Genomic DNA, 16,092 nt, shown 5'->3' on the forward strand with positions numbered 1-16,092 from the left:
GCTGCCACAGTCATCTCTATCTGCGAATTCAGTCAGATCGCTACTTCTAAAGCTCTGTAGGCACCTATAGCAGTGGTTAATCTTGTGCAGGATTCAAATCTCTTGATAATCTGATGCACCTTATAGACACTTAGCTCCAAAAACATTCATAAGAGTATATTTGCATTTCTTGGGCTTTTTTGGGATCACCGTGAAGGTCTCATAAATCTAGAATTGTGAGGATCTGTAGACCATCTTGGTTCTTTTTCTCATGCCATCTCATTTGCTTAGAGTGCTCATCCTGCCATTCCACTCTTGCATCCTTTAAGGTTCAGCTCAGATCTTTCTTTCAAAAAGCATCTCCTCCCCCACCTCCAAAAAAACTGGATTAGATGCACTTCCTCTCTGCTCTCATAACATGCTTGTTATACTCTTCAGTACCTTAAGAATCTTGCTCAGTAGTGATAACTGCAGGTTGGGAACTAATTCATTTTGGGTCTGCAGTGTACAACCTGTCTAAAGAAGGCATTCACTTCATGCTTATTAAATAAGTGAGTAAAGTCAGGATTTTTCAAGATTTTAGCAGCTTTTTCTCTGAGTAAAATATTTACTATTTTTTGGCCTCTCTGGAAATAAATTTGAAGATAATAAGCTGTGAGGATTTTAACCAAATGTATATTTTTCTATATTTTCTTAATTTTGGAAAAGTTAATTAAGGTGTCTTCCAGATCTAAAATTATAATTTTACGTATGAGCATCTTCACAAATAAAATAACGGAAGACTTTTCATATTTATAGATTCTCTGGTATAGCAAATTATCTGATTTTTGAAGTCTGAGTGTCCATTTCCTTCAAATCTCCTTGTTTATCTAGTTTAGACTAATGTCTGGGCTAAGTCGTGTTTTCCTTTTTGGGAAAGGGAATAGAAAATTTTAAAAAGACTAGTTTTGGAAATATTTAAACCTTTTTATCAGTATATTTTTACTTATCAGTGATATCTCATGTTTATCAATATACTGAGAATGGACATAGAATGTTAAAGAACTAGAGAGATAGATGACTTCTTAGGGATCTATTATGATTTTTGTCTTTAGTACTAGGAATTTATTTGGTTCAGCAAATAATATTGGCAGTTTATTTTAGTGCATATTTTGCTCTGTTTTACCCATATCCTCAAATAATACTCCCGCTTGTTGAATACATATACTCTTGACTTGTAAACGCTTCATTGTGAAGAGCATGTTTAATAGGTGCTACAGAAACATGGCATAGTGCTCTGATCGATACTGAAGGAGAAACAGCTAGTGTTGCTTGTAAAAACAGGTAACATTACTGTTGTTGCACAATAGTAATGAGAAAAAATAGTGGTTGAATAGTGTGTTCGGTTTTGTATAGTTTGTGTCAAAAATGGAATGGGCAAATATTTTGATGGATAGGCTTTTGTCTAAGTTATTTTTAAAAATTAGGACATTTGGTCTGATAGTGGCAGAGAATTACAGAAATTAGGACTGGCCCAGAAAATTCAGAACAGTCACCGTGGCCTAAAATAACTGCTATGATGTAGCCACCTCCTTTTTAAAGTGTTTTGAACTGCTTAGTGTATAAACTTCAGGCACTTCTTGACTTGTAAATGCTAATTCACTGCTTCCACAGACTCTTCATGATGTGCTGCTAAATTTTGGTTAGTGCTTAAAATTTTTGCTTCTTCCAAGTATTCATACTGTTACTACAATACCTGTTAGAACTTCAAACCGAATGAGCTTTGCTGGACAGGTATGGCATGCATAGCAAAGCTTAGTTTTAGGCTTGCATCAAAGAAAGATGCAGTTTGGAAATTTGCTGTAGTGAATAGAGAGCATAAGCAAATTAGTAAAAAGTCTTTTAGTAAAAATAAACAGTATGATGCTTCTGTAGAAAATTATACTACAGCAGTAACTATTTTAGATATTTTTAGTATTGGTTTAGTTCTTTGTATATTCATACAAGTCCTAAACATTTCCCATCCCCTTTGCTAAATAGTTTGAAACTTCACAACATACTGGTTTATGTACAAGATCTAAAAGTTAAAATGTTACCTCACTTCCTTTCCTCCAGGCCCTCAAAGCAAACATTTGGGACTTAATCATGAATAACTTGATTACTTTACTCCAACTGTGGCTGTTAGCAGGTTTTGCTTAGGATTGGGTGTTCCAGTAGGAGAGTATAGCCAATTTAGAATATTTTGGTCTGACAGAGCAAGAATGTGGGGGTGGGGTTAGAGTATAAGTATGCAGTATAAGTGCAGTGTGAAAGTGTGAAGTATAAGTATGCAGTATAAGTATGCAGTGTAGGTATGAGGTATAAGTATGAAGTATGAGTATGAAGTATAAGTATGCAGTAAGTATAAGTATGAAGTATAAATATGCAGTATAAGTATGCAGTATAAAAGTATGCAGTATAAGTATGCAGTATAAGTATGAAGTATGAATATGAAGTATGAGTATGCAGTATAAGTATGCAGTAAGTATAAGTATGCAGTATGAGTATGCAGTATAAGTATGCAGTAAGTATAAGTATGAAGTATAAATATGCAGTATAAGTATGCAGTAAGTATAAAGTATAAATATGCAGTATAAGTATGCAGTATAAAAGTATGCAGTATAAGTATGCAGTATGAGTATGCAGTATAAGTATGCAGTAAGTATAAGTATGAAGTATAAATATGCAGTATAAGTATGCAGTATGAGTATGCAGTATAAGTATGCAGTAAGTATAAGTATGAAGTATAAATATACAGTATAAGTATGCAGTATAAGTATGCAGTAAGTATAAGTATGAAGTATAAGTATGCACTTGAGGCTCTGGGAAGTGATAGGGATGCTGCCAAGGGTCAGTTGGAAATGCAATGGAAATTCTCCACTTTCTGTGCTTCATTCTGTAGTGATCTTGTACTCCAGATTTGCAGTTATCTGTAATGTTTCACTATTGGTGAAATACTGAAGTGTCCCGGAATTCTAGTGTTTTGGTTCTTTCAGTTGACTTCTCATACCTGGAAGCAGCACGAAAATTCTTAGATAGAGTATGTGATCTGGTTTAGTTTCAGAGAATTGGGATTGTTATATGCATGACCCCATGTGTTCAGGACTCAGAATGAAACCTGTTATTTTTGTAATTTAGCCCTACCTATTGTGGGGTTAAATGGAGATGTGGGATTGCTTCAGGAATCTCACCACCATTTAAAATATTCAATGAGAAATATTTTGCAGTCCTAACAGCTTTGTTCCCTACACCCTTTTTCCCCCTAATTCCTCCTTCTCTCTTTTCCTCTCCAAGTATATCAGTCCTCCCAGCATGTATCTTTTCCATGTTTTTCCCAGGCTCATATATTCATGGATCTGTATATATGTATCTCATTATTTTATAGTAATGACTTGTATTTAATATTTTGTGCCAAAGAAAGTAACGAATCTTTAACACTTAAATAAGGTCAGCATTGTCAGTTATCTTTTCTACTAGAAATGTCTAAGCACGTTTTTTTGCTGGAAAACAATTGTTACTTCAGTTATCTATGAAAGTTACTGAGCAAGGTGCTGAGAGAATAGACACCTAGTCACTCTGTGAGTAAAGTCCTGAAGTTCTTAATTAGAAACATTCGTAGTACTTACTGCTTTCTGGTTTAAGAAGGCATGGTGACTTGCCCAAGGACACACGCTTAATAACTAGCATAGGCAGCATTCCAAATCTAGATCACACTCCTTTATTTTTTCTGTTGATATCCCATGTTATTTTATAGGAAATTATCATAGCTTTAGTGATGCTAAAATGAACTGTAATGAGTACTTATAAGATTGCTAAGAGGGAAGATTATAAACATTTAAGAATTTTGAGTTCAGGAATTTTACCTGATGGATAGTATTTATGATCCTAAAGAGATAAGTCATTTTGAAAATTGATTGGGAAATTATATACTTGGTTATTCCTGTAGTTTGAAGCACATTTTTTATTAGGGTCCTAACTTTATCATTAGTTAGATTTAATTAACTTTGTTGACCTAAACTATTTGACTCAATGTTTGCCAAGAGTTTTACATATTTATTATTTTATTTATTTTTATTTTTGACTGCGTTGGGTCTTCGTTTCTGTGTGTGGGCTTTCTCTAGTTGCGTCGAGCAGGGGCTTCTCTTCTTTGTGGTGCGCTGGCTTCTCATTGCAGTGGCTTCTCGTGGTGGGAGCACAGGCTTTAGGTGCGCTGGCTTCAGTAGTTGTGGCACGTGGGCTTCAGTAGTTGTGTCTCATGAGTTCAGTAGTTGCGCACATGCTTTGTTGCTCCGTGGCATGTGGAATCTTCCCGGACCAGGGCTCAAACCTGCACTGGCAGGCGAATTCTTAACCACTGAGCCACCAGGGGAGTCTCTTAAATAATTCTTAATCCATGTCTTCAGCTATATTTGAAAAGATAACATGATATGTGATACATATTCTTTAAATGAAATTCTTCTGATCCTCAGGATGTTTCTTCCTTTTTTTGTGTGATAACAGTGGCTTGCAGCAAGCTAAGCTGTTCACTCACTCCTTTCCTCAATATTTGGGATTGTGAACACTTCAGTCTCAATATGTAAAAATTACTAACAAATTAGTGTATTTGATAGTGCTTTTTAAAAAGTTACTGATAATGATTTGTTGTCTTTGGTCTGATGGCTTTAAAAAGTAAATAGAATTTAATATTAATGTTTTCCATCTATTACAGGAGTCAGAAATACCATCAGAGGAGGGATACTGTGACTTTAATAGTAGGCCAAATGAGAACTCTTATTGCTATCAACTTCTTCGACAACTAAATGAACAGAGGAAGAAGGGTATTCTTTGTGATGTCAGCATTGTGGTGAGCGGAAAAATCTTTAAAGCTCATAAGAACATCCTGGTTGCAGGCAGCCGTTTCTTTAAGACTTTATATTGCTTTTCAAACAAAGAAAGCCCTAACCAAAACAATACTACCCATTTAGATATTGCTGCAGTTCAAGGTTTTTCAGTCATCTTGGACTTCTTGTATTCTGGTAACCTGGTGCTCACAAGCCAAAATGCCATTGAAGTAATGACAGTGGCCAGCTATCTTCAAATGAGTGAAGTTGTTCAAACTTGCCGAAATTTCATTAAAGATGCCTTAAATATAAGCATTAAATCAGAAGCTCCAGAGTCTGTAGTTGTGGACTATAATAATAGAAAACCAGTTAACAGAGATGGCCTGTCTTCATCACGGGATCAAAAAGTTGCCAGTTTTTGGGCAACACGGAATCTTACCAATTTGGCAAGTAATGTAAAAATTGAAAATGATGGTTGTAACGTCGACGAGGGCCAAATAGAAAACTACCAAATGAATGACAGTAGTTGGGTCCAGGATGGTTCACCTGAATTGACAGAAAATGAGTCTCAAGGTCAAACAAAAGTGTTTATTTGGAATAATATGGGCTCCCAGGGAATTCAAGAGACTGGCAAAACAAGGAGGAAAACCCAAGCTACGAAGAGATTTATTTATAATATACCACCTAATAATGAAACAAATTTAGAAGATTGCTCAGTGATGCAGCCACCTGTTGCCTATCCAGAAGAAGATTTGTCATTCATCAAGGAAGAACCAGGTAAATATTGTATATACAGAGGTATTTCAGTTTTCATTCTTATTCTGGTTGGATATAATCTTGTGTGTATTCTTAAAGTATTTTTTTCATTATAAAAAGAATACACATAAGTAATACTAAAATTTGAGTCTTTATAATAGAAGGGAGAAAATCACTCAAACAAGCACATATTATATCTTACATCATCTTATACTAAATGTAAGATTTGGCATGTCTTAGTTTTTTCTCTAAGCATGTAGATGTGAGTTTCTCAAAGGTTGTGTTAAATACAGGAATTTGCCCATATTTTATGGAATGTGGACTCCATGTATAGTTCTTTGACTTGCCTGATCTTTAGCCTCTGATCACTTTTTGTACCCAGTACTGGAAAAGGTAAAATCTTCTGGTTGTAATGTGTGATCCGTTTGTCATTTCAGGACATTTTTGAGATCTAGTTAACATTCTTTACTCTCAGTTTTGTTCGTAAACATATAATTGTTTTATAGAAGTTTGCAAATGTTAATGGGATTATTCTACTTTGTTTAGAGCTGCTGTTCTGTGCTCCGCATAAATCTTTCAGAAGCTGGAATATTTTAAGTTTGTCCCACTATTACCTCATTTTCATTCTCATTTACATTAGTTAAGTAAGAGAGAGGCCTCTGAGACCTTTCTCTTCAATATATTCCCAAAGGAATATATATATATAAGAACCTCAGCATATCACATTTGTAGTGTGGGTTTTTAAAAAAATGGAGTGAACGGGGGACGATTGTTGAAGAGTGAAAATAGATTTGAAACTTTTCTTTACGTTTAATTTGATTGTCTGTGTTTAACTTATTTGAAGAAGTAGCCCAGTGGGTTTGAGATTTTCCTATGTGGACCCCAGACTTGTCTACCACTGTCGTATTTAGTGCTTGTGTTGCTTCAGAGCTCTATAACTGTTCAGTGTCTGAGTTACGTGATGGTGATCATCTGGGGATGGAGTACTTTCTGTTAAAGAGAATCATTGTTGTTAGTTCCCAAAGGGCAAAATGCCATAATCCTGTGAAATGGTTCCTCTGGCTGTTTAGGTTTGGGTTTAATTTTCATTGGTAGAAATTTTTAATCATGTGAAAATCAGTATGCATGTGTAACGAATACTATTTGCTGATCTTTCCCCTCCTACTTATCAAGTCTTTAGCAATAAAACCCCAGAGGTAGTTTCTTTAAAGTATTAATGGTAAGTAGACTTTCTTAGCAGCACTTTATGTTTTGTCTTAATTTTTAATGTAGAAGACCTTGAAGCAGTTCTCAGAATTAGAGCTACGTTGTCTTTTTCTGCATGAATTAATCATTTAGTAGTATGGTGGGAAACCTGTAGTGTTTTTTTTTTAGTTTATGTAGATAACACGCAATATAAGGAGTTAGCAGATTTTTTTGTATAGTAGTTGATTGACAAAACTAATTAGCGCTAACCCCATTCTTAAAATTAATGCCACACATAATTGGAGTGATTCAAAGAGAAGAAAAGCAGTAATTTGAACCACAGTGCATACTTTCAAAAATAACATTGCTAGTGATTATCTTAGCAAGCACCCCTAGCTGTATCAATGGACTAGGTCTATCATAAATTAATTTTTGGTAGTCTAGTATGCTTTTAACTTATCTCTAATATCTTATAAATGAAAATTCTGTTATGTCATTGATATCACATTAGTATCTGATGAGCCTTGCTTAACTCACAAGTTTGGTTGTATCAGTGATGTGCTACATTCCAGCTGCTAAAACTTTTCACAACTTTTTAGTGCCTCTGAATCCACCTTCATTCAGTGGCAGAAAATGGGTCCTGTAAGAGCTAGAACATAATATGATACAGAGCCAGAGGCTGGCAAATTTTTACTGTAAAGGGCCAAGCAGTAAATATTTTTGGGTTCATTGGTCATAAAGTCAGTTACTTTAGTCTGTCATTGTAGCATGAAAGCAGTCACAGACAGTATGTAAACAAATGAACATGGGTGTGTTCTAGTGTTGCCAACTTTTGGTATAGAGCAGTGGGTCTTAATCATGGCTGCATGTTGGCATTAATTGGGAACTTTACAGGCCACCATGATTCTTCGATCTCTCTGCTAGGGATATAGATTTAATTGGTCTGGGATGTGGCCTGGTTGTTGAAACTTTTATAAATTCTGCAGGTGATTCTGTTGTGAACCAAGGTTGAAATCTGCTGATGGTAGAGGAAAGCCCAAATTGAATCAGGATTGGGAAGTGAGCTCTGCCACTTATATGTTACCATAATCAAATTAAGCTAAACTCTGTGCCCTCAGTTTCCTCTTCTTTAGAATATGCTATTTATTTTATAGGGTTATTATGACAAATGACAAATACAAAAACATAGCTCGCGTGGTCATCTTAGTCCCCCTTACAGACTATTGAGATTATTTAAAATCAGTTTTCCAGTGCAGTGTACTTTCTACCCAATTCTAGATAGGTGGTCTTATTATAGCCTCAGCCTGACCTTTTGTTTTAATACTTAGAATACTTTTTGAAGCAGCCTGTTCCAGGGTTAAAATGAATATCATTATTAGGAAGTTACTTTATATTGAGCTAAAATTTGCTTCTCTTTAACTTCCTAATTCTGCCATTTTTAGTAGTATAATCTGAGCCTAACCTCTAATCTCTCTAATCAACCTGATAACCCTTCAGATATTAACATTTGAAAAATTCCCCTGAAGTCCCCTTCTTCTAGGCTAAGTGCTGTGCCTCCCACCTTGTGAATGCCAAACCCTTTTACACCCTTCTTAACAGCCATAGACAGTTTGTTTCACCCTGAAATTTTGATGCACAGAATTGACTAGAACTCTCCAGGCAAATTCTGACCAGTAAAGAACACAGTGGGTCTCTATTTACCAAGGTTAAGGCCTTTCTCAAGGTCATTCAGTTAGTAAAAATAGAGGCAGGTTCCATGTTTAGGACTGTCTGGCATTAAAAGCTTGGCAGTTAATAAACTAGTGACCCAGTCTTAAAAAATGAGGCCCATTTTAAAACTTGTAACATTTTAATGAATTCCACATTAATGGTTATACTTTTTTTCATTTTCACTTACTGAAAAAATAGTGAAATTTTTTCAGTGAAATAAATGCTTTTAAACGTACTTAAAATTCTATACCTAAACATGTGGTGAATTATCCATTTATAAGCAGTGCTTATCTTATCTATAAGCAGTGCTTGGCATATTTGGATTTGTGGGTCTCTTGTAGGAACTGTGACTTACCAGATTCTTAAGCCTACTATTTGTAAATCACAGCCCTAAATACTGTTTTCTTCTTGTCATATAATGTTGAAGGTGGTGTTTGGATGCCTCATAAAGAAATAATTGAGATACTGAGATAGGAAGGTTTATCAGGGATTGTATTCAGATGGTATTTTTTTTTAATCTTAAAGAAGCTAGTATACCTATTATTTGACTCACTGCTGGGATTCCCTTCAAATCATTTTTGATAATATGAAGATATTTGGAAGTGGAACTCCGGAAAAGTTAGAAACTTCTGTCTTTTACTGTCTTATTGGGGTTTATTGGATAATTAAAACTGTTAGGAAAAACAGTACTGGGTAATAAAATAGGAAAAAAAGGAGTCATTTAGTGAGTTCCTTTGATAATGTAAAAATTTCAAAACCTCATCTTCCTGATTTACAGCCAGAAAACAAGTTTCAGCCAAATAAATAAAGTACATGTAAATCTAAGATTAGAAATTAAATCGTAGGGGCAAAAATAATGCCTACATTATTTTACACAGTGTGTTCATCTGTACTGTTGGAACAAGTCAGGTATGTTAATCCCATCTTTGATCTACTCTGGACTCATGGAACATTGGGTTTTCTGAATCTGTATTTTTGTATTATTTGTGCCAGTCACACTGGCAAGTTGCCCCATTGTAAATAACTGTACTCTGTATGTAATACATTATATCTGCATGCAATACATACCTCATTTTGAACAAAGATTTTGAATGACTGACAAGAAACAAATTATCAAAATACAAATAAAATATAGCAATAAAGAAGTGTGCTAGCCAAGAGTGTTAATATGGTTAGCCTAATTAAAATTGCTTTTTGTTGGTTCTAAGATGATAAGAAACCCTTCAAAGTGAGGAAATGTACCAGTTCTGTGGGATGACAAACTTTTCTGGTACTGAATTCTGAAAGGAATTTCTCCAGTGGGGGTTTGGATAGTTGACACCACGTAGTATAATTGGCAATTTCCTCAAAAGCATTTTTTAGTAAATGCAACAGTAGATTAAACAATTAATTTTTATCTAATAAAAGCTGGTAAAATTTCATTTAGATAATTGAATTTTTCATGATGCCATACAAATACTCAGACGCAAGGTGGTTTTAGTTGATCAAAGGATATAATTTAGGGTTCTTTTAAAACAATCTAAAAGTTCCTTTCTCCCATCTGTACTTTGGATAGGAAAACAGCTTTGTGGCATTTGTGAATTTTTATTAATTCCTATGAGTTGAATTCAGGTTTAAGCTTTAACATCTTTAATTTGTGTAATTGTCTATTGGTTAAAAAGCATTTAATTCGAGTATTTAGAAAACAACTTTAAGAAAAGAATGCTCAAATTATATATCTTTAAGATATCCTAATGAGTCATACTTGAAGTAGTGAATTACCAGCACTTATGCCCTTCTATATTTGGGGTGATAATTTATACGTGGCATCACTTTCAGATGTTGCAGAATCTTGAAATGCTTTCTTAAATGATCTTTTTTTTTTTAATTTAAACATTTTTACAACTTTGAAAATTGGCCATCTGATTTGAGATTTTCCAATATTTTGGCCATGCCATATAAAGTTACTGTATGAACTACTTAAAATGTTTCCACTTAACTTGGCTTGAGTTTATCACACATAATGTCTCTAATTAGAAGGAAAGAAAATTGCATAATTATGAAATCTTGGAGGCTATAAATCAAAGCTTTTAAAAATCATTTTGGCAGCAAAACCTGATAATCAGTTGACAGCAAAATCACCTATTTATATTTTTTACTTATTTCCTAAAATGTGAATATCCATATGTTTTGTTGCAGAAATACCGTTTTGATTACAGGTTGCTACCCTACATCCACTGGGGGTGTTGTAGTTATTACTTGCCTAAAATCTGAAAATTTATGCATTGTACATCTTAACCCAAGTGTTTCACATAACAGGTTTATGGACCTGGATTAGTTCTTTCTTCTTAAGGGATTCCAGATGTACTGCTGTACGTTACAGGCATCCTTTTGGTTGAGTATGTTACAAAGGATGAACTACAAGTGATTTAAAGTCATTTTTCTCTAGAAACTGTTACATTTGGGTATTAAATGGTAGTTTGAAGGCCTGAGGCTCATTTTAAAAAATGAATGTCCACCACTAGCTAATGGACTGCAAAATATACTAATATATGACTCCTCAATATTTAATCTTAAAAGGATGATAATAGGTAACTATATGGTAATAGGAGTATTCTGCCATCTTTTTTTTCCTTCTCCTTTACTTTCCTCTGCCTAGTGTTCCTTTCCCTTCCCTGTCTGCCGTATCTGATCCAAGAGATGGCTACACTAATGATCATTCTCTTCAAGTTATAAGCCTTAAAGAAATAGAATTTGTGTGGCCAGACTAAAGCTGTGTGTTGAAGAAGCCATGTGTGGATCAGTTATAAAAGCATTTTTGTGACTTCTATCTGTTGATGGTATTAAGTTGTCTAAACCCTGTAAGTGTCAACCCCTGAAAATTTTTGTAAGACTAAATGTTTTATTTCTGATATAATATTTTGGGGTGACCAAAATATTATATTCTGGGGTTTAATATTCTGGGGTGACCAGAAATTTTATCTTATAACCACATATTATTACTTTTCTGGGACTCCAAAATAGCTTTCCACATCATAAGAGGAAATTTGGTAATAAAATTTTTATTTAAATCCACAAGAAACTGAGCAACAGGTCAGGTCATATTGCTGTCAAGATTGAGAACTTGTTCACAGTAGGATGGCTGTGGGGTAGAAACATACCAGTGCAGTGTGATAAATGTTAAAATCAGAAATATGGGAGAGGGTGCAATGGGGGAGGTTCCTGACTGCTCATAAGAGTTGGAGAAAGCTTCATAGAGTTGGATCTTGTATAGGAGTTTGCCAGGAGAGGGTGCAAGGTGGCAAGAAATTGGAGTAAGTGGGTGAAAGACTAGAAAGAGGAGTGTCGTAGGGGTAGATGAGGTTGGGTCAAACGTTAGGGCCAGATTGTAATTCTCTGTTTGACATGGTAATAAATTGTGAATTTTATTTTACAGACTCTGAGGCAGTGAGAGGTTTTAAATTAGAGATCCGAGCTGTATATATTTGCCTTTAACACAAAGGCATTTGGAGGGTGTTGTTCATGAATTGGAGTGGGGAGTGTCCCAGGGAGACCTGTTAAGGCCCAGTCATGGGAGAAATAACAGCCTTGTTTGAATAGAAGCAAAGAAGAAACAGTAGAGCCTAGTCTGTCATTTGAATCATCGAGTTTGGGGGTAAAGGGAAACTGCTATTTGTTGAGTCTCTAGGCTGCTATAGAACTATCAAGGGTGCTTTGTATAATTCATTTGCAACTGAATTTACTCTCCACTGAAAGGGAAAAAAAACTCGAACACAGTGAATGAAGAGAAAAAAATCTATAACTTTATGGAAAAAAATCAAATTTAGTTCTCTGAAACCATCTTCAGAGAAGAGAAATTTGTTGCTAGTATATATTTACATGAAAACAAAAGTTGAATAGACCTTACTGAGTTTTTGTAGGATGGAGTTGTAGTTATTTCTAGAACCTTGATTTCTGATGTCCTCTCTCATATTTCATTCTTTTAAAGAATATTTGTGTTTTAAGAAAATCTGGATTAGTCTGCACCTGCCTTATGTTTGGAATTGTGAGAACCAAAAGCAAACGGTTAGGGAGACCTCCTTCCCAACCTAGCTTTGTTTAGCACTTACAGGCAGGTGCTGTACTAAGCACCAGATGCTTTGGAAGTGATGCTAGCCCAGTGTGGTCCAAGAGAAACCTATACCCACATGCACCAAGATTAAACTCATTTAAGGACATCATGATTTATGTTGCACTTTATAATTTATGCAATATTTTTGTTTACTAATGTTATTTTTCATAGCAACTTTGTGAAGTGGGTAAATATTGCTACTCTTGTGAAGAAAATCAAGTTATGATTGTTATAAATTTGGGAGAAGGTAGAGACTGAGATTTACACCATTCTTTTTTCATCTCATTCTCTTTGCATTGCTTGGTAATCAGGTTTTTAAAAAACCCATGAATAAGATGTCATTTTTTTAAAGAATGCAATACATGGTTAATCAGAGAAGTATAAAAAAGTGCATTCTAAGGAGGAAGTTGCTTTGAAGATAGACAAAATGTATTAAAGAACAATGACAGCTAATAACTAGGGACAATTAAAAGTTTGGAGGTGCTTTTATTAAAGAGGTTAATAAAGTGAAGGCTGGTTTGGCACAGAGCGTAGGTAGGTTTGTTTTTGCGCATTTAGCAGTAGATATCAAGTATCACTAGGAAAGTAAGTTTAGGATGTTTATACTTCTGCACTCTCATTTCCAGCATTGCAGATTGTACTTTTTTTTTTTTTAATTGCCTGGTTAGTGCCAGGTTTGGTGCTCCTGTTGTCAGGAGGTAGTGTAATACGGTTAACAAACAGTGCAGCACTCTGCACTAGCTTTAGTTTCCTCTTAAAGGTTGAGCATAAGAATATTCGTAACTATATAAATATGTAGTGAAATTTAAATGAGATTGCATGTACAAAAGGACTTTATGTATAAAACCTGGTTTTTTTTTTCTCTTAGGGAAGGGGTCAGCTATTATATCTCTGTTCACTGAAGAAAATACGTTTGTAAAAATAGAAGAAATTGCACGTGGCTTAGCATTTAGCTCTGATTATTTGAATGGTATTTACATAGTGTACATTTATTTCCTGTTATCTTATAAAACTAATGTTTTAATAGCTCTTCAAAAAAGGTCTTTTGTTGTTTGCAAAGAGGTCTCAGCCCTTTTTGCTAAGTTTACATTAAGAGAAAGATTTCCATAGGAAGGTTATGAATGTCACAAAAGCAAAGTATGTTAGAGTTTATTTTTTAATCCTATATTTTTTTGAGAAAAAGATGATGACCAAGAGTTCCTGGTGAAGCAGAATATATATATTTTAAAATTTATTTATTTATGGCTTCATTGGGTCTTCATTGCAGCATGTGAGTTTCTCATTGTGGTGGCCTCTCTTGTTGCAGAGCACAGGCTCTAGGCCCGCGGGCTTCAGTAGTTGTGGCTCACGGGCTCTAGAGCACAGGCTCGGTAGTTGTGGTGCATGGGCTTAGTTGCTCCACGACATGTGGGATCTTCCCGGACCAGGGCTCGAACCCGTGTCCCCTGCATTGGCAGGTGGAGTCTTAACCACTGCGCCATCAGGGAAGTCCCAGAATATATTCTTGTATCAAGTGATTGGTTGGTTTCCTGGCTTCTATCTTACTCACATCAACTCAGCTGATTAAAAATAAGTTGCTAGGTGGGTTGGCTGATTTCAAATAAGGTACAGCAGTGATATGATGTACTGATTCCTAAGTTAAGCGTGGTTTTTGAAAGCTGTTGTCAACCTGGACAAGCTCATCTATTTTAAGATTTATTTTTGGTATCAAGAACCAAGTAGTTGGTACCTTTCAAATGGGTTTTAACATGTGTAGTATGGATATGATTTTGTTATTGTTCACAGAAAGAATACATTTGCCATCTATTAAGGTTTTAGGTTGACGTATTCTCTATTAGTGTCCATGTAGCATTAAAGATCACAAATTAAATCCTAATACTTGAAAGTCTTGAACAAATCACTATAGAATATTACATAAATAGAAACACCCTGTATTTACAAATCTGCTTGGCAGAATTTAAGAAGTGCCCTCAGAACAGACTGTACACTTTAGAATAATGACTTTTTTCAAAAGATGCTGGGAAAAGGAACATTTTTTAAATAATGATTTAAATTTTACTTTTTGATTATTGAAATACATTTAACTTTTCTTAGGAAAGCAAAGCCACTAAATTTCAATTAATTAATTTTCAGTTATTCAATGTTTTAGTGTTATTATATACCAGAAAACTGAGAATTTTTTTTTTTTTTTGCTGTGCCACGTGGCTTTCAGGATCTTAGTTCACTGACCAGAGATTAAACCCAAGCCATGGCAGTGAAATTGCTGGATCCTAACTATTGGACTGCCAGGGAACTCCGGAGAAATTATTCTTCATAAGTCTAAATTAGTAACACAGGTTGCAGAGGGCAGACTACTCAAGCCAACATTTAACAACATTTGTTGAAAAGCCTTTTATTTGTCATGCATTATGATAAATACTGGGAAAATAAAATCTAGATAGTATCCCTGCTCTCAAGGAACAGGAAAGGAGTTTGTGTCTATTTACTGTTCCTTCTGACTTCCAACCCATTTACTGTAGGCAGTAACCTCACGTTCTACTATTCTAAGTTACTGAGAAAATAAAAGCCAGTAGACATTTAGTCTTTAAGTGCCTGTCTTCAAACTTCTCTCTGTATATACTGATTGTCTTAATGCTTCTGGATCCCAGGCTCCTTAGGAATCTTAGAAAAGTGATAATTCCTTCTTTTTGCAGTATTTCTTCAGTGTCTTCTCCCTTTCTTGGTGACTTATTCCTTTTAGTATTTAAACATGTTTGTTTATTCCATCTTAAAAAAAAACCCAAACTCTTACCCTATATCTCACTCTTGCCCTTTAACAGCCACATTTCTCAGATTGTCTGTACTGTATCTCTAATTCGTCTTCCATTCACTCTCACTCTTTTTACTTGCCAGCTGATCCACCAGTACCACTCTAAGATCACCAGGTGACCTCCAAGGTACTCAGTATTTATTGAATGAAGTGAAAGTAACGCATACTTCAGTCTCCATCTTGAATTCTTGGTAGTATAGGATGGTGACACCAAAGATGAGTCTTGAATGGGAGGTAGAGGAGAGATTGCCTATTAAAAGTGGCATTTGAAAAATGTCTTCTGAGACTTCAATTTGAGGAGTAGATAGTACCAGTGGGATGATGCTAGATTCATAAATAGAAACCTGAATATTAGGACCTTGTATTCTAAATTAAAAAGTTTGAAGATTATCCTAAAAACTGGTGAATTGATTTTACGTAAAGGAGCAACATGTTTTATGTTGTCAAAAGATCTTTCTGGCAATGTTGTGGGAAATGAAGAGTGAGCACTGACTGTATTTTTGCAGCAAGGAGACCAAGAAACTGTTGAAGTAATTCTCTAACTAATCCAGGAGAATAATGATGAGTGCCTGGATTAAGGCAGCGGTAGAGAAAAAGAAGAGATGGAACAGATTCAAGGGAAATAACAGATTGGAACCAAAAGTACTATCTCATTAGTATGCCCTTTATGCTGCTTTTCCATATTTCAAGATTAACTCTTAGGAATTACCTCTTCTCTGAAGTCT

General features: G+C 35.0%; 1 protein-coding gene across 2 annotated transcripts in view; it reads left to right on the plus strand.

The window, feature by feature from the left end:
* Positions 1-16,092, plus strand: part of LOC116742563 (zinc finger and BTB domain-containing protein 10) — a 35,589-nt gene that overhangs the window by 8,308 nt on the left and 11,189 nt on the right. For both annotated transcript variants that reach the window (XM_032610285.1, XM_032610284.1), the window contains exon 2: positions 4,706-5,594. In XM_032610285.1, the coding sequence (XP_032466176.1) occupies positions 4,706-5,594 (889 nt within the window). The remainder of the gene's footprint in view (positions 1-4,705; positions 5,595-16,092) is intronic.

The sequence above is a fragment of the Phocoena sinus genome, chromosome 17, assembly GCF_008692025.1.
Source record: "Phocoena sinus isolate mPhoSin1 chromosome 17, mPhoSin1.pri, whole genome shotgun sequence".
Classification (NCBI taxonomy): Eukaryota; Metazoa; Chordata; class Mammalia; order Artiodactyla; family Phocoenidae; genus Phocoena; species Phocoena sinus.